The sequence below is a fragment of the Scyliorhinus canicula genome, chromosome 26, assembly GCF_902713615.1.
Source record: "Scyliorhinus canicula chromosome 26, sScyCan1.1, whole genome shotgun sequence".
Lineage (NCBI taxonomy): Eukaryota > Metazoa > Chordata > Chondrichthyes > Carcharhiniformes > Scyliorhinidae > Scyliorhinus > Scyliorhinus canicula.
The window spans coordinates 16,552,997-16,578,466 of NC_052171.1; the positions used below are offsets into that span (position 1 = coordinate 16,552,997).

The 25,470-nt window shown below is 48.6% G+C and overlaps 1 protein-coding gene across 4 annotated transcripts in view; it reads left to right on the plus strand.

Moving 5' to 3' along the window:
- LOC119957300 (receptor expression-enhancing protein 1-like) overlaps positions 1-25,470 on the plus strand; it is a 433,776-nt gene that overhangs the window by 398,382 nt on the left and 9,924 nt on the right. For all 4 annotated transcript variants that reach the window (XM_038785148.1, XM_038785146.1, XM_038785147.1 and 1 more), the window contains 3 exons: positions 3,741-3,813; positions 21,551-21,627; positions 22,322-22,442. In XM_038785148.1, coding sequence (XP_038641076.1) covers positions 21,560-21,627; positions 22,322-22,442 — 189 coding nt within the window. In that variant the 5' untranslated portion in view covers positions 3,741-3,813; positions 21,551-21,559. The remainder of the gene's footprint in view (positions 1-3,740; positions 3,814-21,550; positions 21,628-22,321; positions 22,443-25,470) is intronic.

The window sequence follows — 25,470 nt, forward strand, 5'->3', positions numbered from 1 at the left end:
ACCACTCTGGTGATCTATTTGTTTAAATACTCATTAGCGTCAAATATTTTTGCCTACTGTCGTGGCGAATGATTGGTTGTTCTGTGTGACACAGACTGAATCTTTTTATCCTGAATCTTAAAGCTCATTGCGTGCAGAAGTTGCTGCCATCTGTCTACACTTGCTGATAATATTGCATGTGTTCCTTGTATTGAATTTTGGCTGCTTATGGCTAGATACTTGGGAGGTTTTGCCTCAGATACACAAAGTTGTAGTGTGGAGATTTAGATAAACTGAATTGAGTTTCTCATTGATACATAATGGGTTTTGTCAGTATTTGCCTGAATCACTAAATTGAGCTTACACGTTGATACTTGACTGAAACCCATCTGTCAAGCTGTGATTCATGATGTAGCATTTTGAATTTAAGATATTTTTTGCTAGCCAAGGAAATTGAAAGATGTGAAGCCAAGTAACATGGATGCATCCCGATTAGCTCATGGAACGTTGGACCAGACTCGAGTGTCTGGACAGCCGACCCCTTTACCCGATATGCACAATTTTTGTGCTTCGTCAATTTAAAAGCAACACCTGACAAAATATCTTGCAGCTCTTAACACATTTTCCCTCCCTTCAGTTCTCACAAAGAGCCAAAGGAGTGGAAATGTTAACTCTGTTTTCTCTCTTTACTCACTTGCCAGACCTGCTAAGTTTTTCTCGCATCCTCTGAAATTATGTAGCTTCTTATCTGTTTCGGAGATGCAGAATGGTTATTAGCGTGATGGGAGAAAATCAAATGAGAGGTTGAAACATGGAGTGGCAGAGGTATAGATTTGGGAGGACTATGGAGGTCGAAGAAGCTAGAGGGAGAGCACTCGTATCCAAAGACAGCAGTGGCCTGCGGAAATAGGTGATAGCTGATCGGAAAGAGCTGGAACAGTCAACAACAGAACGATTATGAGGGCCCAAGAAGGGCTTTGGCCTATATTGGGAATAAGTTGAAGGTCGCAGAAACTTGTGGATAAACTGAATTTTCAAGGCTGAAAAGGACTGAGATATAATTGAGACGAGATTGAGAGCAAGGGCAGGTGAGTGGAGAGGCAGGCTGAGAAGTTGAATTTGGCAGGCATGGTAAGGACCAAAGGCAGCTGAGCAGCTCCCTTCGTCTTACAGACAAAGGTCCATTGTAAGAGGGCACTTTGAAATTAAACAGTTGAATATAATTATTGTTATAGTTTTATTCGTTTTCTCTTCCGGTCAGAAAAAAACCTAGTCTTTATTTGGCAAAAACCCTCAGTCAGTAGGAGTTAGTCCAATTAGGAGCTCAAATGAGGAAATGGAAGAATTGCATCCTTCACTCTTTCACAAATTCTTCACAGTGTAGAAGGAGGCCTTTCATCCCATCAAGCCTGCTGTGGCTCTCTGAAAGAACAGTCTGCCTAGTCCCACTCCCCTGCCTTATTCCTGTAACCTTGCACATTCTTTCTTTTCAGATAGCGATGAAATTCTTATTTGAACACCTCTATCAAACTCACCATGATCTCTCAGGACGTTTGTTCCAGACTCCAACCACCCTCTGGGTGAATACATCTTTTCTCATCTCTTTTACTTCTTTTGCCAATGATTTTGAATCTGTACCCACTAGTTCTTGATGCTGTTTTGGTTGGAAAACATATTTTCTCACTTTTTACCCTGTTCAAATGCCCCAGGATCGTGAACACCACTATCAAGTCTCCTTGCAGCCTTCTTTTCTCAAAGGAAAACCGATCCAACCTCTCCAATCTAACCTCATAGCTACAGTTCTTTATCTCTGGAATCATTCTACTGAATCTACTCTGTACTCTCACCAATGCTTTACATTTTCCTAAAGTAAGGCCCCCAGAACTGGGCACAGTCTCCAGGTGAGGCCAAGCTCGTGTCTGACACAAGTTCAACATGAACTACTTGTTCTTGTACTCGGTGCCCCATGAATAAAGCACAAGGTATTATATGCTCTCTCAACATGCTACCATCTTTAATGACTTGTGACTTGTACACAAGTACATCCTTTCGAGTTTCTCCCTTAATTTTAGATATTCTTCCTCTCAAAATGAATCATGTCCTACATCTCTGTCTTGAATTTCATCTACCCAATTAACAACATGTCTGTATCCTTTTGAAGTTCAAGACGATCCTCATCACAGTTGACAATGCTTTCAATCTTTATATCTGTAGATTTTGAAGTGATGTCTTGAACACCACAGTCTAGGTCATTCCTGTGGATCAGGAAGAGCAAGGGACCCAGTGCTGACCCCTGGGGAACTCCGCTACAAACCCTCCAATCTGGAAAAGTAACCATTTATCACTATTCGCTGTTTTGTGTCGCTCAGCCAATTTTGTATCCAAGTGTCTACCTTCCCTTTTGTTCGTTTTTATCCATGTTGCACCATTTTTAAGGATGGGGATTGTGACTGTTGAATATTGGTCAACTCCCACAAGCTGAAGTCTTGATTTCATGACATTTAAAGTCCTCCCTGAACACTCCTAGCACAGTTAGTCAATGCACCACTTGTTCAACTGATCTCTTTCAAACAGCTGTGAAAGTAAAAATGAACGTGCCTATGACATATTTTTGGCATATCTTACCAACTGTTTAATGCTTGTGGGTTTCGTGCACGTAAAAGGTAACTTGAGATTCTGGAAGTGAGGAGAATGCTACTGAATTGTATTTGTGTAACATTCTGCTGACCAATGTGAAACAATGTGACAGTTGTTAGAATGGCCGAGCTACTGTCATGTTTAGACTTCTATCAAGGAGATTTTTCAAAAGGACGTTGGTGTAATTAAATTTGTGGCTCGGGAATCTCCATGAAAAATAAAGGAACAATGTCTTTGTATTTGATGGGTAAACAATTGACAGTGTTTGATCAAATGGAGATGTCCAACTATTTAACAGCTTGGCTGGCACGGTAGCAGTGGTTAGCACGGTTAGGTGAATTGAACATTCTGAATTCTCCCTCAGTGTATTTGAACAGGTGCCGTACTGTGGTGACCATGGGATTTCACAGTAACTTCTTTGCGGCACTAATAAAGATTATTATTATTAATGCAAGAGTCATCAAAGTGCATTAAGCCAGAAGATCTGAGGATACAACCAAATGCCCCATGGTCGCTATCAGCATTTAGTGTAAAATCCCATCTGGTTCACTTGCATTCTTCAGGGAAGGAAATCTATCCTTTCCTGGTCTGATTCCAGTGCGATTGACTCTTAATTGCCCTCTGAGATGGCCTCACAAGCCACTCGGTTCACATGCATTCTGGAATGTGCACAAATGCTGAGCCTGCTAGCAACTTGCAGAATAAAGAAGATAAATTAAATCTACCTTGCTCTGAATTCAGCCACCAGTCACCATTTTCATGTTGGATCTCAAGATTGACTTTCTCTTGCAGTTGTAAAATAGGTTTGTTTGGTCAAACTTGGCTGTTGTATTATTACTTCGGCCACGTTTCTGTGTGTATGCTGCAAAAAAGAGCTTTTTGCAATGTCACACTGTTTCAGTGCAAGTGTAAATGGCACAAGGCTATGTGTTCTCCAGAACAGAGTACAGCTCCTGTGCATGTGTGTGGCACTGTCAATATCATCTGGCAACTTTAAACTCGTTTCAGATGTTGTCTTGCAGAAGTTAAATTAATTTGCGTGCTGTCGCAAATCTGCCAATTTATTTCCTGTAAATTTGGTATCTCTGTGGTGCTTTCTAACTTTAACCTTTTTTTACAAACAGGCTTACATTTGGCACTTTGTATCCTGCCTACACATCCTATAAAGCTGTCAAGACAAAAAATGTGAAGGAATATGTGAGTACTCTTTCTTCAACAATCCATGATTTTTTTTTTGGAAAAGTATTTTGTTGAGGCATTTATATTATAAATTTTAACACCATAAACAATTGCACACCAAGGAAAAAATGCCCTAGCCAACATGGCTCCCCTTTTCAGCCAACATGGCTTGCACAACCAACACCCCAACAACAATTCTTCTATTCTCTCCCCCACCCCTCATGTACTGACAGCTTATTCCTTTCCAAAGAAGTCAATAAATGGCTGCCACCTCTGGGCAAACCCAAGCATCGAGCCCCTCGGGGCGAACTAAATTTTCTCAACCCTGAGAAACCCAGCCATGTCACTAACCCCCTGACTTTGGGAGTCCCTCCATGCGATCAAGATCCATCTCCGGGCTACCAGGGAGGCAGAGGCCAAGACGTCGGCCTCTCTCCTCCTGGACTCCTGGGTCTTCTGATACTCCAAAGATCGCCACCTCTGGACTCGGAGCCATCTGACCTTCAGTACCTTTTGACATGATGTCAGCAAACCTCTGCCAGAATCCCCCAAGCTTCAGACATGCCCAAAACATATGGATATGATTCACAGGTCCACCCACTCACCGCCCACACCTATCCTCCACCCCTTCAAAAAACCTGCTCATCTGAGCCACAGTCATATGTGCCCTGTGGGCCACCTTAAATTATATAAGGCTAAGCCTGGCACAGTACGAGGATGCATTGATTCTCCCCAGGGTGCCCTCCCGTAATCCAACTCCAACTTCCACCCCACTTCCTCTTCACCTCCCCTCTTGGGTCTCCCTCCCAGTCTATCAGCTCCTTGTATATTTCCGCTATCTTCCCCTCCCCCACTCTCATTTTTGACACCGCCTTATCCTGTCAGCCCTTGGGCGGCAGGTTGATACCTGCCTCTGCACAAAGTCCCTCTCCTGCAAGTAACGGAACCCATTCCCACCAGACATTGCGAATACCTCTTCCAACTCACGGAAACTTCGTCCATTAACAGGTGCCCAAACCGCTCGATTTTAAAAATAAATAAAAAAATTCCCCCTCCCCCGAGCAAACCGGCGGTTGCCATACATTGCTGCCAAACTGAAGCCCCCTCTAACCCCATGTGCTGTCGCCAAACCCTCGGGTCTGCCACCACTACTGGGCTTGCAGAGAACCTGGCCAGCGAGAACGGTAGAGGCACCGTTAACAATGTCCCCAAACCTGAGTCCTTGCATGAGCTGCCTCCATCTGCTCCCATATCAACCCCTCCCCCACTACCCATTTCATGACCGTCGTGATATTCACCGCCCAGTAGTAATTTATAAAGTTCGGGAGAGCTAGCTCCCCCGACTCCACTCCAGCAACACCTTCTGTACCCGCCCACACAAACCCTGAAATCACCACGTTCACCCTCCTTAAAAAAAAAAACACCTTGCGAATGAAGATTTGAAGGCTCTGAAATAAGATCAAGAACCTCGAGAGGACCGTCATCCTCACCATCTGAACCCTCCCTGCCAGTGACAATCGGAGCGCATCCCACCTCCTAAAGTCCACCTTCATCTGCTCTATCAACCGAGTCAGATTTAACTGATGCAACTGCTCCCACCCAGTGCCACCTGAATGCCCAAGTACTGAAAATTCCCCCCCCCCCACCATCACCACCTTGAAAGACATTTCCCCCAATCTCTTCTCCTGCCCCTCGCCTGGATCGGGAAGACCTCCATCTTCCCCATGTTCAATTTAAACCCGAAAATTGGCCGCATTCCTCTCAGATCCCCATAATTCTCCCCCCCCCCCCCCCCCCCCCCCCCACCCCCCCACATACCACTCAACGGGTCCTAAATATATATATTAACAAATCATCCATGTAAAGCTGTGTTTCAGTCTCCTGACCCTCTCGACGCCATCGCCAGTTGCTCTATAGTCAAGGCAAAGACCAGTTGGGCGACTGGACATCTCTGCCTCGTCCCCTGGTCCTAAAATAGTCTGAGCTCAACCAGTTCGTCCGCACACTCCACACCTGTGCCTGGTACAGCAACCAAAATGAATATGCAAAACCCTACCCAAACCGCATCAAAACCTCCCACAGATAGTCCCACTCCTCCTGATCGAAAGCCTTTTCCGTGGCCATGGCGACCACCACCTCCACAACCTGTCCCTCGGGTGGGCATCATTATCACATTTAATAACCTAATATTGTTGGGTGGGTTTTGTTTAGTTAAGGGTGAGCGTTGACACATTATTGAGGGAGGGGCAAAATTGGCAGTTTAACATCCTGGGGTACAGGGGAGGGGCAAGAGGAGGAGGCAGTGCACTATTAGTTAAGGAGTCAATTACTGCAGTAAGGAGAGATGATATCTTGGGGGTGGCGTTAAATGAAGCTTTGTGCGTCGAGCTTAGAGACACAGAAGGAACAAAAGAGGGACGGCCTGATTGCTAGGTGTTTATTATAGACCCCCACGTAGTCAGTGGGAAACTGAAGAGTGGGAGACTGGAACCCTCTGCCAGGGGAGATCGTGGAAGGAGATACGATAATGACGCTTATTAGGGCGTCTTGACAAATACATGAATAGGATGGTAATAGAGCGATACGGTCCCCGGAAGGGATAGGGATTTTAGTTCAGGTGGGCATCATGGTCTGTGCAGGCTTCGAGGGCTGAAGCGCCTGTTCTGTGCTGTAATTTACTTTGTTTTATTGTAAAACGTGACACTTTATCTAAGAATAGAGACTTGGCATGCTGGATATGGGAGCGTGGGTGGCATGGTAGCACAGTGGTTAGCACTGGTGCTTCACAGCAGCAGGGTCCCAGGTTCAATTCCCGGCTTGGATCACTGTCTGTGCGAGTCTGCTCGTACTCCCCGTGTCTGTGTGGGTTTGCTCCGGTTTCCTCCCACAAGTCCCAAAAGACGTGCTGTTGGTGAATTGAACATTCTGAATTGTCCCTCTGTGTACCTGAACAGGTGCCGGAATGTGGCGACTCGGGCTTTTCACAGTAACTTCATTGCAGCGTTAATGTAAGTCTACTTGTGACAATAATAAAGATTATTATTGTTATAAGCCCATCGTGGTTGGCAAGATGGGCTATAATGTAGGACTGGCTGAGATCTGATTTCTCTCGCTCCGTAAATGAATTGGTGGAATACTCGAGCTATTTCCAACGTTGGGTGACAGAAGATTTAGCAATACGGGCAGTTTCACACCTCTTCAGTAAAGCTTAAAGTTTATTTTCAGTCCTCCCTCTGCAAATAGTTTCAGCTTACACTCTGGTCCTGGTGCTTGCGAGTTGCCTGCTTGACATGCAAACCTGCCTTGAGTACTGAGCTGGGTTATTTGGGTTCCTCCCTCTGGGGGGACATCCAAGCATGTCTGCTTGAGAAGCCTCCCTCACAGTTTCCTGTTAAACAAGATTAACAACTGAAATAAATTTGCTGCAGACCAGAATGATGTATTGTCTTCATGTCTCTTTGAATAGGACATGCGCAAACTCAAAAATTCAGTTGGTGAAGCATCAAAAAGACATCCTTTTCTTAAATTGCATTTTTTTCATCGAATTTTTCCTTCCCCTACCTTGGTGATCTGGCCTTTATTGTGATCGGACAGCTTGAAAAGCTGGAAGTGGCTCGAATTAAAGGACAGTTAAGCTTTGGTGGAATGCGGCGGTGGGGCTGGGTAACACGGTACCGTTTCTAATATAAGATTGTATGCAATGTTGGGTGCGTGTACGGGCTGTGGTGGTGGCTGGAGGGTGCAGTGTTTTCGGCAAAGTTGAGATACGGAGGGGGGAGGGGGCCCAGTGTCTTCTGTTTATTTTGTTGTTTCGTATTACCTTTTACTCACTGGGGCTGGAGAGGTAGTTTAATTGGTTTATTCACTTGGGGAGAAGGGTCCGGACAATGAGGCAACAGTCTGATCGGCGCCAGAGGTGGGAGCTGCCAGGGTCAGCATGGGTCAGTTGACTCCAGGAGCGTAGTGGGGGGTGAGCAAGTGCCCAGCTGATGCTTAGCGAGGGGTTTTGGGTCGTGGGGCTGTTTTGGGGGGGGGGGGGGTGCTGCTTTGCTGACAGAGGAGGTATCAATTGAGGGGTACCAATTGAGGGTCGGATGCGGCGGCTCCCTGTGGGGGCCCTCGAGGAAGCGAAGTGCGCGGGCTCGAGGTTGGCCAAGAAAGGGCGATGGCTAGTCGGCAGGGGGCGGGGGGGGAGAGAGAGAGAGAGTTAGCCCCCCGTCCAGGCTGATCACGTGGAATGTGAGGAGTTGAGTGGGCCGGTCAAAAGAGCGTGCGTGTTCGCGCATCTAAAGGGGTTAAAGGCAGACGTAGCAATGCTTCAGGAGACACATTTAAAGCTCGCTGATCGCGAGAAAGGGATGGGTAGGCCAGGTGTCCCATTCGGGGCTGGATTCGAAGACCAGGGGGGTAGCAATCTGATCTGTAAGGGTGTGGCATTCGAGGCTGGGAGAATTGTGGCAGGTAAGAGGGGCAGGTATATAATGGAGTGGAAAGTGGGAGGGGGTCCGGGTGTTGTTTGTGAACGTCTATGCTCCGAATTGGGATGATGTGGAATTTATGAGACGCATGCTAGGCAAAATTCCGAACTTAGAGTCACACCACCTGATCGTGGTGGGAGACTTGAACACAGTCATCAACCCCGAGTTGGACTAGTCGAAGTCCAGGACAGGGAAGCGACCAGCAGTGGCTAAGGTTTTATGGAGCAGATGAGGGGGGTGGATCCCTGGAGGTTCGCGCGACCGAGAGCGAAGTTCTCTTTTTTTTTTTTTTCACCCACGTTCATAAGATTTATTCCTGCAAAGACTTCTTTGTCTTGAGCAGGGCGTTAATCCCAAAGGTGGCGGGGACAGAATACTCAGCAATCACGGTCTCGGACAATGCCCCGCACTGGGTGGACCTGCGGCTTGGTGGGGAGAGAGGGCAGCACCCACTCTGGAGACTGGATGTGAGGCTGCTGGCAGACCAAGAGGTTTGCGGGCGGATTAGCAGAAACATCCAGGATTACCTGGAAACAAACGATACGGGTGAGGTAGCAGCGGCAACGGTCTGGAAGGCTCTGAAGGCAGTTGTCAGAGGGGAACTCATCTCAATTCGATCCCATAGGGAAAAGAGAGGGAGAGACTGGTGGAGGAGATACTCCAAGTGGACAGGAGATACGCGGAGGCCCCCGAGGCGGGGCTACTGAGGGAGTGGTGGAGTCTGCAGGCGGAGTTTGAACTGCTGACCACAGGGAAAGTGATAGCACAGCTGAGGAAGGCAAGGGGGGCTGTGTGTGAGTATGGGGAGAAAGCGAGTAGAATGCTGGCACACCAACTGCGAAAGAGGGAGGCGGCCAGGGAAATCGGGTGAGTAAAGAATAAGGAGGGTAACACCGTCTTGGATCCGGGAGGGTGAACGGAGTCTTTAAGGAATTCTATAGTAAACTATACGAGTCGGAGCCCCCGACGGGAGCGGAACGGATGAGGCAATTTTTGGACCAGTTGAGGTTTCCAAAGGTGGAAGAGGACCTGGTGGAGGGGCTGGGTGCCCCGATTGAATTGGAGGAGATTGTCAAGGGTACAGAGGGCATGCATTCATCCCCAAGTCCTTTTTTAAGTGGGTGAGTAGGATCATTACGGGCTTTGTGTGGGCGAATAAGACCCCGCGAGTGAGGAGATTGTTGTTGGAGCGCTGTCGAACCCCCCCCCCCCCCCCCCCCCCCCCCCCCAATATAGCTATGATTAGGAAGTGGGCGATGGGAGGTCGGTGGCACGGGAGAAGCTGGAGGCGGTGTCATTAACGGTACTAGTCTGGGAGCTTTGATAACGGCACCTTTGCCGTTCTCGCTGACCCATCACTCCACCAATCCGGTGGTGGTGGGCAGCACGGTAGCATGGTGGTTAGCATAAATGCTTCACAGCTCCAGGGTCCCAGGTTCGGTTCCCGGCTGGGTCACTGTCTGTGTGGAGTCTGCACGTCCTCCCCGTGCGTGCGTGGGTTTCCTCCGGGTGCTCCGGTTTCCTCCCACAGTCCAAAGATGTGCGGGTTAGGTGGATTGGCCATTCTAAATTGCCCGTAGTGTCCTAATAGTAAGTTTAAGGGGGGGAGTTGTTGGGTTACGGGTATAGGGTGGATATGTGGGTTTGAGTAGGGTGATCATTGCTCGGCACAACATCGAGGGCCGAAGGGCCTGTTCTGTGCTGTACTGTTCTATGTTCTATGTTCTATGGTGGCGACACTGCGGATCTGGGGACAGTGGAGGAGGTACAAGACGGTGGAGGGAGCGTCGGTCTAGACCCCGATATGCAACAATCACAGGTTTGTGCCGGGTAGGATGGATGGTGGGTTCCAGAGCTGGCAGAGGGCGGACATCAGAAGGATGGGAGATCTGTTCATAGACGGAAGCTTTCCCAGAATGAAGGCGCTAGAGGACAAATTTAATCTGCCGCCAGAAAACGCCTTTAAATATCTACAAGTACGAGCCTTCCTGAAAAAACAGGTAGTGGCCTTTCCGACACTGCCGCCAATGAAGATACAGGACAGGGTTGTCTCTGGCACCTGTGTGGGGGAGGGGAGGTGTCGGATATCTACCAGGAACTACAGGAGGCAGAGGAAATCCCGGTGGAGGAGTTCAAGGGCAAGTGGGAGGAGGAGCTTGGTGAGGAGTTGGAAGTGGGTCTGTGGGGCGAGGTCCTGGGCAGGGTTAATTCCTCTTCGTGTGCCAGGCTCAGTCTAATTCAATTTCAGGTGGTCCACCGGGCACACATGACGGCAGCGAGAATGAGCAAGTTTTTTGGGGAAGAAGTTGTATGAGGTGCAGGGGCAGCCCTGCAAACCATGTCCATATGTTTTGGGCATGCCCGGAGCTTAGAGTGTTCTGGCAAGGGTTCGCGAGGGCAATGTCCAAGGTGCTTAACAGACGGATGGTGCCGAGTCCAGAGATAGCGATCTTTGGAGTGTCAGAAGACCTGTGAGTTCAGGGGGCGAAAGAGGCCGACGTCTTGGCCTTTGCCTCCCTAGTAGCCCGGAGACGGATTTTATTAATGTGGAGGGACTTGAAGCCCCTGAGTGTAGAGACTTGGGTTACCGACATGGGTTTCTCAGCTTCGAGAAAATAAAGTTTGCCTTCAGAGGGTCTACGCTAGGGTTCTCTCGGAGGTGGCAGTCGTTCGTTGACTTTCTTGGGAAAAATTTTAATGTCAGCAGCAATCCATGGGGGTGGGTGGGGGGGAGGGGGGTGGTGAGTGCTTCATTGGGATGGTGTGGGAAGACTGGGTCGTGTGGGATAATGTCTATTTAATTGTTATTGTATATTCTCTTTTTGCACTATGTTAATGTTCACTCATGTTTGTTTTGTTATGGTTACTCCTGTTTTATTATGAAAAATTCTGCAAAACCTTTATAAAAATACTTTTTTTTTTAAAAAGCTGGAAGTGCTCTGGGAAGCCAAATGTGCACAAATGGCAGTCACAAACTTGCCTTGAACAGTAGAATCAAATTGAATCAGAAATATGAGCAAATCAGTGAATTGCTGTCAGTTATCTCTTTGGTAAACCAGAATAGCAGTACATGAAAATGAAAGCCGATTCTGAAGCTTTATTTCAATCCCTCGGATTTTTACAGCCCTCGGGCTGAGGTACGCTTTCTGATTTTTAGTGGTTTGTAACGAATGTAACAGAGGTGGCTTTCTTTTATCTGAACAAATGCAATAAATAAGCAGATGGAAAAGATTAAGAATCAGAAATTCATGCAATTGTTGTGTTGCCTTCAGTACTGTGAAATCTGGTTTAAAATCAAAGCCAGTTGAACTCCAGAAGTGAAGCAAAATCTTCTTGTTTTTATTTGTGTTTGTGTACTATGTAAATACACAACAATTGCCTCAGTTGGAGCAGACTTCCTAAGAAATTGATAACCTCTGAATATTATTGAAGCCTGAACTCTAAACTTCTATGATGTGGAGATGCCGGCGTTGGACTGGGGTGAGCACAGTAAGAAGTCTTACAACACCAGGTTAAAGTCCAACAGGTTTGTTTCAAACACGAGCTTTCGGAGCACGGCTCCTTCTTCAGGTGACCTGAAGAAGGAGCCGTGCTCCGAAAGCTCGTGTTTGAAACAAACCTGTTGGACTTTAACCTGGTGTTGTAAGACTTCTTACTCTAAACTTCTAAGCATGATCTTTCAAAAATGAACTTGTTAATTTTTATAACCGTTGACAGTTTGCAGCATGTTTAAAGTGAAGGGAACAAAAAATTCTTTCTTTATGCTGACAACTTCAATGTGACAGTGCAGTGGGTCAAAATGACGTTGTCGAGGCTTTAAAAAGTTTCCAAGCAGTGCGGGTGTCGATGCCTCGGCCAGCGTTTATTGCCCGTCCCTAATTGTCCTTGTGGTGCTGATGGTGAGCCGCCTCCGTAAATCACTGCAGGTCATGTGGTGCAGGTACACCCACAATGCTGTTTCTCGAAGGAAGTTCCACCATTGTGAACCAGAGACGGTTACGATATTGTCCCAATGCCTTCCCGAGGCCTTGTTCATTGCAGCTGGGGACTTGAACCAGACCAAGCTCGAGCGTACTACCAAGTTACCACCAACATGTCACCTGTTCCACCAGAGGCCCAAACATCATGGACCACTGCCATACAAATATCAAACATGCCCGCCCACACTTTGGCAAATCTTTTATTTTTAACAAACAATTTAATTGAGGTATTTTTTGGCATTGTAAACAGTTACAGACAACAACAAAAAGAAAGCAAAAAAGGCAAAAATGTGCAAACAACAACGTAGAATCAATACTTCAATCGAACCATACTGCACAGGCCCGCTCCTCTCCCATTGACACACTTTGGCAAATCTGACCACAAGGCTGTGCTCCTGCTCCCAGCTTATAAGCAAAAACTGAAGCGAGAGAATCTGTCAAAGAAAGTCGTGCATTGTTGGTCTGAGGAATCGGATGATCTCTGATGGGACTGCTTAGAGTCAGTGGACTGGTCAGTGTTTAAAAACTCTTCACATAGCCTGAATGACTATGCCATTACAGTAACTGACTTCATTAGTAAGAATGTAGAAGACTGTGCCAAAGAAACAAATCCATGTGTTTCCCAACCGGAAACCCTGGATGAACAGGGCTACCCCATTGCTTGCTGAAGTCTAGGTCTGAGGCGTTCAAGTCAGATGACCCTGACCTATACAAGAAAGCCAGATATGATCGAAGGAAATCCATCAAAGATGCCAAAAGACAGTTCCGGACCATGCTCGAGTCCCAGGCTAGCCACACGGATCCCCGCCGACGGTAGCGAGGTTTGCAAGACGTAACTGGCTACAAGATGCAGGCATGTAAAATCACTGGCTCCAATGCACCCCTCCCTGATGAGCTCAACGCATTCTATGTCCGCTTTGAGCAAGAGGTCAGCGAGAGCAAGCCCTCCACCCTGGAAGCCTCGGATGAACTTGCATCCGAGGTCACCATTGCAGACGTCAGAGCAGCCTTCTCGAAGGTCAACCCATGGAAAGCCACTGGCCTGGATGGGGTACCCGGACGGGCACTCAGGTCTTGTGTGGATTAGCTGGCAGGGGTATTCGCAGACATCTTCAACCTCTCTTTACAACAATCTGCGGTCCCTATCTGCTTCAAGAAGACGACTATCATCCCTGTACCAAAAGAAGCCAAGCAGGGTACCTTTTTTTAAAATAATTTTTATTGAAAAAATTTTTTACATGAAAATATTTACCCCAACTAACTATAGAATATTACAAAATATTCCCTCTTAACAAATATCCCCCCCCGCCCGAACTCTCGCGCGCGTTGTCCCTCCCCCCTCCCCAAAAACAAACAAAGCAACAATCAACATCAAACATGAGCTGCGAACAAATTTGCCCGCATTACAACCGTAAATAACCCACCACACCCGTTGCCACCCCCCCCTCCCGGGTTGCTGCTGCTGCGACCTCTGTACCCTATCTCTGAGCCAAAAAGTCGAGGAAAGGCTGCCACCGCCTGAAGAACCCTTGTACCGACCCCCTCAGGGCGAATTTGACCCTTTCCAACTGAATAAAGCTTGCCATGTCATTAATCCAAGTTTCCACGCTTGGAGGCCTCGCGTCCTTCCACTGTATTAGTATCCTTCTTCGCGCAACTAGGGACGCAAAGGCCAGTACTCCGGCCTCTCTCGCCTCCTGTACCCCCGGCTCCACCCCAACCCCAAAGATCGCTAGTCCCCATCCTGGTTTGACCCTGGATCCCACCACCCTCGACACCGTCCTTGCCACCCCCTTCCAGAACTCCTCCAGTGCCGGACATGCCCAAAACATATGGACATGGTTCGCTGGACTTCCCGAACACCTGACACATCTGTCCTCACCCCCAAAGAACCGACTCATCCTTGTCCCCGTCATATGGGCTCTATGTAGCACCTTAAATTGAATGAGGCTAAGCCTCGCACACGAGGAGGAAGAATTAACCCTCATCAGGGCATCAGCCCATGTCCCATCCTCTATCTGCTCTCCCAGCTCCCCCTCCCACTTGGCTTTCAGCTCCTCTACTGATGCCTCCTCCGCCTCCTGCATTACTTTGTATATGTCCGATATCCTCCCCCCTCCGACCCAGACCCCCGAGAGCACCCTATCGCTCGCCCCCCTACTGGGGAGCAAGGGAAACCCTTCCACCTGGCGTCTAGCAAATGCCTTCACCTGCAAATGTCTAAACACGTTTCCCGGGGGGAGCCCGAATTTCTCCTCCAGCTCTCTCAGGCTCGCAAACCTCCCATCTACAAACAGATCCCTCAGCTGCCTGATGCCCACCCTGTGCCAGCTCTGGAATCCCCCGTCCATGTTCCCCGGGATGAATCTATGGTTCCCTCTTAACGGTGCCTCCATCAGACCTCCCACTTCCCCCCTGTGTCGCCTCCACTGCCCCCAGATCTTGAGGGTGGCCGCCACCACCGGGCTCGTGGTGTACCTCGTGGGAGGGAGCGGCCATGGCGCCGTTACTAGGGCCCCCAGGCTTATGTTGCCACAGGACGCCCTCTCCATTCGTTTCCAAGCTGCCCCCTCCCCTTCCATCATCCACTTGCGCACCATCGATACATTAGCCGCCCAGTAATACCCCGAAAGATTGGGTAATGCCAGCCCTCCACTATCCCTACTCCGCTCCAAGAAGACCCTCCTCACCCTTGGGGTGCAGTGCGCCCACACGTAGCTCATGATGCTGCTCGTCACCTTTTTGAAGAAGGCCCTAGGGAGGAAGATGGGCAAGCACTGAAATAAAAACAAAAACCTCGGGAGGACTGTCATTTTAACGGACTGCACTCTGCCCGCCAGCGACAGCGGCACCATGTCCCACCTTTTAAATTCCTCCTCCATCTGTTCCACCAGCCTGGAGAAGTTCAACTTGTGGAGAGTCCCCCAGTTCCTTGCCACCTGCACCCCTAAATATCTAAAACTCTTTCCTGCTCTCTTCAACGGGAGTCTCCCGATTCCCTCTTCCTGGTCCCCTGGGTGTATCACAAATACCTCACTCTTACCCAAGTTTAGCTTGTACCCCGAAAAGTCCCCGAATTCTGCTAGCAGTTCCATCACCTCCGGCATTCCCCCTTCTGGGTCTGCCACGTATAGCAGCAGGTCGTCCGCGTATAGCGATACCCGGTGCTCCTCCCCGCCCCTTGTTAGCCCTCTCCACCCCCCTGAGCCCCTCAGTGCCATCGCCAACGGTTCAATTGCCAGTGCGAAGAGCAGGGGGGACAAGGGGCACCCCTGTCTGGTCCCCCGGTGAAGCCCAAAATACTCCGATCTCCTACCATTCGTCACTACACTTGCCGTCGGGGCCGAATAGAGCAGCTTCACCCATTTAATAAATCCCTCCCCAAATCCAAACCGTTCCAGCGTCTCCCACAGGTACTTCCACTCCACCCTATCAAATGCTTTCTCCGCGTCCAATGCCACCACTATCTCCGCCTCCCCCTCCACTGCCGGCATCATGATGACGTTTAGCAGTCTCCGCACGTTCGTATTAAGCTGCCGCCCTTTCACAAAACCCGTCTGGTCCTCGTGTATCACCCCTGGCACACAATCCTCTATCCTGGTAGCCAGGATCTTTGCCAGCAGCTTGGCGTCCACATTCAGGAGCGAGATAGGCCTATATGACCCACACTGCACGGGGTCCTTGTCCCGCTTCAAGATCAGAGAGATCAGTGCCTGCGACATTGTCGGGGGCAGAGCCCCCCCCTCCCATGCCTCGTTGAAGGCTCGTACCAGCACAGGGCCCACCAAATCCGCATATTTTTTGTAAAATTCCACCGGGAACCCGGCTGGCCCCGGCGCCTTCCCCGACTGCATATGCCCAATCCCCTTGACTAGCTCCTCTAACCCTATCGGCGACCCCAGCCCCTCTACCAGCTCCTCTTGGACCTTGGGGAACCTCAATTTGTTCAAGAAGCCCTCCATCCCCCCTCCCCTCGTCGGCGGCTCTGACCGATACAGCTCCTTGTAGAAGTCTCTGAAAACCCCATTTACTTCTGGCCCCTTCTGCACTACGTTCCCACCCCTCTCCCTCACTCCCCCAATTTCTCTAGCCGCATCCCGCTTGCGGAGCTGATGCGCCAACATCCTACTCGCCTTCTCCCCATACTCATAAATCGCGCCCTGCGCCCTTCTCCACTGTGTCTCCGCCTTTCTGGTGGTCAACAGGTCAAACTTAGCCTGCAAACTGCGCCGTTCCCCCAACAGCCCCTCCTCTGGTGTCTCCGCATATTTCCTATCCACGTCCAGAAGCTCCCCCACCAGCCTCTCTCTCTCCTGTCTCTCCCTCCTTTCCCTATGTGCCCGTATGGAGATCAGCTCCCCCCGGATCACCGCCTTCAGGGCCTCCCATACCATCCCCACCTGCACCTCCCCCGTGTCATTAATGTCCAGATATCTTTCAATGCTCTTCCGGACCCTCTTACACACCTCCTCATCCGCCAGCAACCCCACATCCAGGCGCCACAGCGGACGCTGGTCTCGCGCCTCCCCCATTTCCAAATCTACCCAGTGTGGCGCGTGGTCTGAGACCGCTATGGCCGAGTACTCCACTTCCCGTACTTTCGGGATCAGTCCCCTGCTCAATACAAAAAAGTCAATTCTAGAATAGACTCTGTGGACATGGGAGAAAAAGGAATACTCCCTCGCCCTCGGCCTCCCAAACCTCCAGGGGTCCACCCCTCCCATCTGCTCCATAAACCCCTTTAACACTTCTGCTGCTGCCGGCCTCCTACTCGTCCTTGAACTCGATCTGTCCAGCACGGGGTCCAGCACTGTGTTGAAGTCCCCCCCATGACCAGGCCCCCTGCCTCCAGGTCCGGAATGAGGCCCAGTAGGCGCCTCATGAAGCCAGCGTCGTCCCAATTCGGGGCATACACATTAACCATCACCACTTTCTCCCCCTGTAGCCTACCCTTCACCATGACATATCTACCCTCTTTATCCGCCACCACCTCCGCCGCCACGAACGACACCCTCTTCCCTACCAGGATCGCCACCCCCCCGGTTCTTTGCGTCCAGTCCTGAGTGGAACACCTGTCCCACCCACCCCCTTCTCAGGCGGACCTGGTCCGCCACCTTCAAATGGGTCTCTTGTAGCATTGCTACATCCGCCTTCAGTCCCTTCAAATGCGAGATTACTCTCGTTCTCTTGACCGGCCCATTCAGCCCCCTCACATTCCAAGTGATCAGCCGGGTCGAAGGGCAGCCCGCCCCTTTCCCCTGCCGACTAGCCATATCCTGTCACCTGCTCGCCCCGAGTCAGCCCTCCCTTTCTGACCCGCTCCCCATGGCGATGGCGCCCCGCCCCCCCCCCCCCCCCACCCCTCCGGTCCTCAACTTCTCCTCCCTGGCCTTTTCAGCAGCAACCCGGTAGCCCCCCCCCCGTCGAGTTCTCCCATTTGCTGCTCCTCTCTCTCTTGGCCCACCTCAGCACCCTCTCCCGGTCACTGAATCGCTGGAACCAAACCAGCACCGCCCTCGGGGGTTCGTTTGCTCTTGGCTTCCTGGCCATTACTCTGTAGGCCTCCTCCAGTTCCAGGGGCGAAGGGACGGCCCCTGCCCCCATCAGTGAGCCCAGCATTTCTGCCACATACCTTGGGAGGTCCGACCCCTCCAGCCCTTCTGCCAGGCCCAGGATCCTCAGGTTTTTCCGCCTCATGCGGGTATCCATCTCCTCCAGTCGGTTTTGCCATCTCAGGTGGCGTGCCTCGTGCACCTCCACCTTTCCCACGAGGACCGTGGCCTCCTCCTCCCTCACAGCCATCTCCTGCTGCAGCTCCCGAATTGACGCCTCTTGGGTCACCTGTGCCCCCATCAGCCTGGTGGTCGTCGCGTTCATCGACTCCAGCAGCTCCACTTTCAGCTCCGTGAAGAAGCGCAGGAGAACGGCCTGCTGCTCCTCCGCCCATTTCCTCCAGTCCTCGGGTGCGCCGCCGGCCGCCATTTTGGATTTCTTCCCCCGCTTTTTTCGGGGAGCTGCTGCCGCTTTTTTTCCTGCCCCACTTCGGGTAACGACCATAAATTTTTCAGGGTTCTCCTCTGGGAACCTTCCCCCACCGGGAATCGCCGTTCCAGCGCCGTTAGGGGCCTTCCAATCGGCCCGAAAACACCTTCCTCACCGGAGCAGCCAAACGTGCGACTTAGCTGGTCATAGAAGTCCGTCAAGCAGGGTACCTTAATGAGTATCGTCCAATGGCTCTGACATCCATCATCATGAAGTGCTTCGAAAGGTTAGTCATGGCATGAATCAACTCCAGCCTCCCAGATTGCCTTGATCCACTACAGTTCGCCTACCACTGCAACAGGTCCACAGCAGATGCCATCTCCATGGCCCTGCACTCTACCCTGGAACATCTAGATAACAAAGACACCTATGTCAGACTCCTATTTATTGACTACAGCTCAGCCTTAAACACCATCATTCCTCCGAAACTCATCTCCAAACTCTGTGGCCTTGGTCTCGTCTCCTCCCTCTGCAACTGGATTCTGAACTTTCTAACTCACAGGCCATAATCTGTAAGGATAGGCAACAACACCTCTTTCACGATCATCCTTAACACCGGCACCCCACAAGGCTTGTGTCCTCAGCCCCCTACTATACTCCTTAAACACTTATGACTGTGGCTAAATTTCCTTCCAACTCGATTTTCAAATTTGCTGATGACACCACAGTAGTGGGTCGGATTTCAAACAATGATGAGACAGAATACAGAAATGAGATCAAGAATCTGGTGAACTAGTATGACGACAATATCTCTCCCTCGATGTCAACAAAACGATGGAGATTGTCATCAACTTCAGGAAGCGCAGTGGAGAACATGCCCCTGTCTCCATCAATGGGAATGAAGTAGAAAGGGTCGAGAGCTTCATGTTTTTAGGTATCCAGATCACCAACAACCTGTCCTGGTACCCCCATGCCGACACTATAGTTAAGAAAGCCCATCATCGACTCTACTTTCTCAGAAGACGAAGGAAATTTGGCATGTCAACTACTCTCTCCAACGACTCTCTCCAACTTCTACAGATGCACCATAGAAAGCATTCTTTCTGGGTGTATCACAGCTTGGTATGGATCCTGCTCTGCCCAAGATCACAGGAAATTACAAAAGGTCATGAATGTAGCCCAGTCCATCACGCAAACTAGCCTCCCATCCATTGACTGTCTACAATTCCCGCTGCCTCGGAAAGGCAACCAGCATAATTGAGGACCCCACGCACCCTAGACATGCTCTCTTCCACCTTCTTCCGTCAGCAAAAAGGTACCAAAGTTTGAGGTCACGTACCAACCGACTCGAGCAGCTTCTTCCCTACTGCCATCAGACCTTTGAATGGACCTACCTCGTATGAAGTTGATATTTTCTCTGCACCCTAGTTATGACTGTAACATTATATTCTGCTGTCTCTCTTTCCGTCCCTATGTTTGGTATGCATTTTTCGACAGCATGCAAGAAACTTTTCACTGTATACTAATACATGTGACAATAATAAATCAAATCAAATGTCAGGATATTATGTAGCTTGTCGGAGAGCCTCCAGGTGGCGGTGTTCCAATTCACCTGTGCCCTGGCTCTGCGAAATTACTTCCCCAAAGTTGTTGCAGTACTGGGTAGAGTGCAGCAATGACCTTTTGTGGTTTAGAAGGGCTCAACACACAGATCAATCCTCTACTTGTTCAGTTGGTCATAATTTGCCGCTCTGTTACAATAATAATCTTCATTATTGTCACAAGTAGACTTGCATTGACACTACAATGATCGTACTTTAAAAAGCCCCCAGTCGCCACATTCCGGCACCTGTTCGGGTACACAGAGGGAGAATTCAGAATGTCCAATTCACTGAACAAGCACGTCTTTCAGGACTTGTGGGAAGAAACCAGAGCACCCGGAGGAAACCCACGCAGACACTGGGAGAATGTGCAGACTCTGCACAGACAGTGACCCAAGCGGGAATCGAACCTGGGACCCTGGAGCTGTGAAGCAACAATGCAAACCACTGTGCTACCGTTGCCAATATTATCTGCATTCAAAGTTTTTATAATCTTGCCTTTTCTGCTTCCATCAACATGACACTAACAAGGTTAACAACTCTGCAGATTAGCTAAAAACAGTGCTCACGTTTCCTGATCATTGTTCATTGTCCACTGTCTTCAATGTCCGCCCCATTCGTTGACGGTGAGTGCCATCCCTTTTCAATTTCGGGCATCTCGGCAAAGGCTGATGTCATCCTCATCCCTCCTTGACAGGCAATGGTTTCAGTCGATGGCTCTGTCAGTTTCTCGCTCAACCCCATGGCCAATAGATTCTGAACTTCGCTGCAAAGCCTCGATTGCTACCCAGGATGAAATCCACACAAACCTTACAACTATTTTGACCTAACGGACATTGTCTTTTTGGATGATTGAATTGTTCAGTTACGTATGTCAACAGCTTCTGCTGTGATGTCGCTGCAGCCATGTATTTATGGTGTTTTTGTGAGTATAGGAAACGTCAAAAGCAAATTGACTATTGAAGAAAACAACCATTGTAGCTTTTGGCTGGCCACTTTGGAAAAGTGCTTTAAAAGGGGGGGGGGGGGGGGGGGGGGGCGCATCATCCCTGACCTTCAGTTCTATGGTCCTTGACAAATTAGCTCGGGAAGCTGCTTACCTGCAGCTTTTTGACCTCGCTCAAGTTGGATGATCGGGTGAGAAAGGTACAGCATTCCCACGGGTAAGTAACTGAGTGAACAGGCCATGATAATCACTGATAGAAGCTGGACCCGTTATTCCCTTTACTCCTTGGATATAGAACAGTACAGCACAGAACAGGCCCTTCGGCCCTCGATGTTGTGCTGAGCAATGATCACCCTACTTAAACCCACGTAACCCGTATACCCGTAACCCAACAATCCCCCCCATTAACCTTACACTACGGGCAATTTAGCATGGCCAATCCACCTAACCTGCACATCTTTGGACTGTGGGAGGAAACCGGAGCACCCGGAGGAAACCCACGCACACACGGGGAGGACGTGCAGACTCCACACAGACAGTGACCCAGCCGGGAATCGAACCTGGGACCCTGGAGCTGTGAAGCATTGATGCTAACCACCATGCTACCGTGAGGCCCCCTTACGGTCTTTTGAGTCTTTTGCTCAAAAGTTGTTTACTCTGCTTTCCACATCCATGTAATTTAAGGCAATAGGAACTTAGACTCTGTTGTTTGGAGAGCAATCTTGTGTTCTGTTGACCGTGCAACTAAGACATCTGATTTCTCCTTAGGTCCGATGGATGATGTATTGGATTGTGTTTGCAATCTTCACAACAATAGAAACCTTCACGGACATATTTATTTCCTGGTAAGTTGTAAACTACCTTCAATGTGTTGAAGTTTGCTGAGAGATTGTCACCTTTGACGTGATTTGGTGGGAGAGTGAGGGATTCAAGAGATTTGATCGGGGTGAAGAGGGGTAAAGCTATACAACTTTTTCTGAAATGTGCATCTTGACATGAAGTTTGTGCCAGATGGGGTATTAAAGCTGCTTCAATATCATAGTAGGACTTAAACAGTAGATCTGGACATGAGATCATTATGGATGAAATGGACTGGCAGCAAGCAAATTACCCAAGTAGGTTTAACCTATGAGGCAAGACTCTGCTGCCCCTGAAGCAAATGGTCAATGGCAGTGCTACTTTCTCTGGCAACCCAGGCAAAAGGCCAGCCACGTGAATTTTGCGCATCCTTCCTTTGTCACATCTATTCTGATGTGTAACCTTGTGCACTTGTCTAAAGTCTGTTAGCTGAAGATATTGAAGAGGAGCTGCCATAAATAGGTGAATGCTGATCATAAAAATGAGATTTTAGGTATTAACTTCAAGTAGTTATCAAATTCTGTGTTGTAACCAAACTTGAATACATTCATCTTCCTCCACCTGGTGAATTAATGTTAATCTGCCATCTGCCTAATAATGTTATGGAAGGTAGAACACTATTTTCTAATAATGATGTGTCGTTGTTAGTTGATAACTGACCTGAAATTCTCTCACCTGCAGGTTCCCCTTCTATTATGAAATCAAGGTTGCTTTTGTTGTATGGCTTTTGTCCCCATACACTAAGGGTGCCAGCATGATTTACAGGAAGTTTATTCATCCCACGCTCTCTTCTAAAGAGAAGGTGAGTAAACCGCATCTCTTCAACGTTGTTAGGCTGCAATATTAAATAACATATTGTGCTTTCATGGAGAGTTGCAGCAGAAGCTTTTTAAAAACCCCATCAGTTTTTTACAAGTGAAGTAATATGACTAGTCAAATAGCTTTCAGTAATGAGTTATGACTGATAAAAACTAACTTTGAAGAAAAAGCAGGTTCTTGAGACTGAGCATATGTGGTACAGCTTGAAATGAACATTTTGTTCTATTGCAACAAGTGACCTTTGTGGTTCACATGGCCGGGCACTTAGCTGGCAAAGTCCATCAGTTGCACTGCAATAGGTTTCCTTTCACATTTTTGCATGTCAAATATGAACAATTTTCCTCTTTAGCCTTAAGGGTGGCTGCCAGTGAGTTGAAACACGTTGTTACGCTTTGTCATACATAGTTGTTTATTTATTTTAGAAATTTAGAGTACCCAATTCATTTTTTCCAATTAAGGGGCAATTTAAAAAAAAAAATTTTAAAATAAATTTTATTGAAATTTTTACAAAATATAAACATCTTAATTCTATTAACAAACAACCGCGGTAACACCCCAAGAACAATACCCCCCCAACTTCAAGAGCAACTTCAAACAAAAGGAAAAAGAAAAAAAACAAAAGATCACCCAAACAACAAAAGGGAAAGAGATAGCACCCGCCACATCCCACAGACCCATGAACCCAGTCCCCCCCCCCCTCCGGGTTGCTGCTGCTGTCGGCCTATTTCCCTACCGTTGCGCCAGGAAGTCCAAGAAAGGCTGCCACCGCCTGAAAAACCCTTGTACTGATCCTCTCAGGGCAAATTTCACCCTCTCCAATTTAATGAACCCCGCCATATCATTGATCCAGGCCTCCACGCTTCGGGGCCTATTAAGGGGCAATTTAGCGTGGCCAATCCACCTACCCTGCATATCTTTGGGTTATGAAAGCGACACCCACGCAGACACGTGGAGAATGTGGCATTTTGGCAGCAGATGAGATGAGATGAGCAAAATATTAAGCCCGGTGCACGGGCAGTGACCCAGAGCTGGGATCGAACCTGGGACCTCAGCACCGTGAGGCAGCAGCACTAACTCACTGTGCCACCATGCTGCCCTCATGTCATATATTTTAAGCTACTTTTCTGTGATCTGTTTAATTTAGCTTAAACTGGCTTTCCAGTCTTGTCAATATATAGCTAGAGATTTGAAGGATTAGGCTGATGGCCACGGAGCTCTGCGGGATTATCACTGTGCTTAAATTGCACTTTTTCCCTGTCACTCGAGACCAAACTACCTTGATGCTGATGTCCTGAGGCTTGGGTGTGTGAATTGGAAAAGTGTTCCATTCCCCAGACTGAGGTCTATCACCTTTTTTTACTAAATAGACCACAAAATGGAAACTAAAATCAGACGTCCACTACTCTGAACTTCAGGTCCCAGAATGTTTTGCAGGAATACGATAAAGCAAAATATGACACCGAGCCTCAAAAGAGGTATTAAGTCAGATGGTCAAAAGCATGGTCAGAGGTGGATATGAAGTAGTTTCTTGAGGGAGGCAGAGGCGGAGAGGTGTTTGGAGGAAATTGCAGAGCTTGAAGCCTGGGCAGCTGAAGGCACAACCGCCAATGGTGGAGTCATTAAAATCAGGAGTATCGAAGAGGCCAGAATTGCAGAACATAGACATCATGGAGGGTTGCGAGTTTGAAGGTTGCAGAGATGGGGAGGGTCAAGTCAAGGAGGGATTTGAAACCAAGGATGATGCTTGTCGAGGAGCCACAGTTGGTGAGTCAGAACAAGGGTGAGAGGAGAATGAGACCTGTGAGTTAAGACATGGGCAGCAGAGTTTTGGGTGATGTTGGGTTGACTGAGCAGAGAATGTGGGATACCAGCCAGGAGTGTGTTCAAGGAGTTGAGTCCCAAGATAATGATGGCATAAATGAGGGATTTCGGCAGCAGATGAGCAAAATATTAACACCTATGCAAGTGATGAAGCACCTGTTTTAACATGTGTCTGAAACATCCTAAACAGTATGATTCCTCTGACTGGGAAACACAGGGAGAGAGAGAGAGACAGCACGGTAGCATTGTGGATAGCACAATTGCTTCACAGCTCCAGGGTCCCAAGTTCGATTTCGACTTGGGTCACTGTCTGTGTGGAGTCTGCACATCCTCCCCGTGACTGCGTGGGTTTCCTCCGGGTACTCAGGTTTCCTCCCACAGTCCAAAGATGTGCAGGTTGGGTGGATTGGCCATGAAAAATTGTCCAAAATTCTATGATTAACCTAGGACAAAAGTTCGGCGCAACATCGTGGGCCGAAGGGCCTGTTCTGTGCTGTATTTCTCTATCTCTATCTATCTAACTGCATCAATTAAGCCAGCTGAATTCTGATCAACATAGCAATTAAATATTGACTTGTAGCCCATCCGTCGTCTTGTGGAAGCTGCTGCCTTACTTGGCTTGGCTGTCAGTGACATTCTTGAAGTATCTAAGGGGTTGGTTGATTTAGTTGTGATAACTCTGTTTTGAAACCCCACTATCGTTATGTGCGAGAGTGTTCCAACCTCAAATACTATTTTTGCGTTGTGTATTGCTTTCATGGATGTAGATGTAGTTTGCGGAAACAGTGAGAATGCAAACCTCTCTTTCGTTAAGCAACAATAAAAGTATTTATGAATGTAGAAAATGGTAGTGAAGCACTACAAGAACAGTCGTATACTTTTACAGTAAGCAGTCAGCCCCTGGAAGACTGGAAACCCAAAAGCATCTATTTTTCTCATAATTCTAAAGTCGATACGAGACCCCTCCGTTTCCCAAACAACAACTGTAAATCTATTGGTCAAATGTAGCCAGTGATGACATTAACGTATGGACTAAGTGACTTGGACTTGGGAATAGTTTTCAGTTCTGCAAAGAAAATCATCTTTTGCACAAACTGGCTTTTTCCTTCACTTCAACTCCAGCTGAACTTTTTCTGAGGTTGGCTGCCTCTTTCTCACTGTTTCGGTGGGTGTGTCTCTCTGTTTCGTGG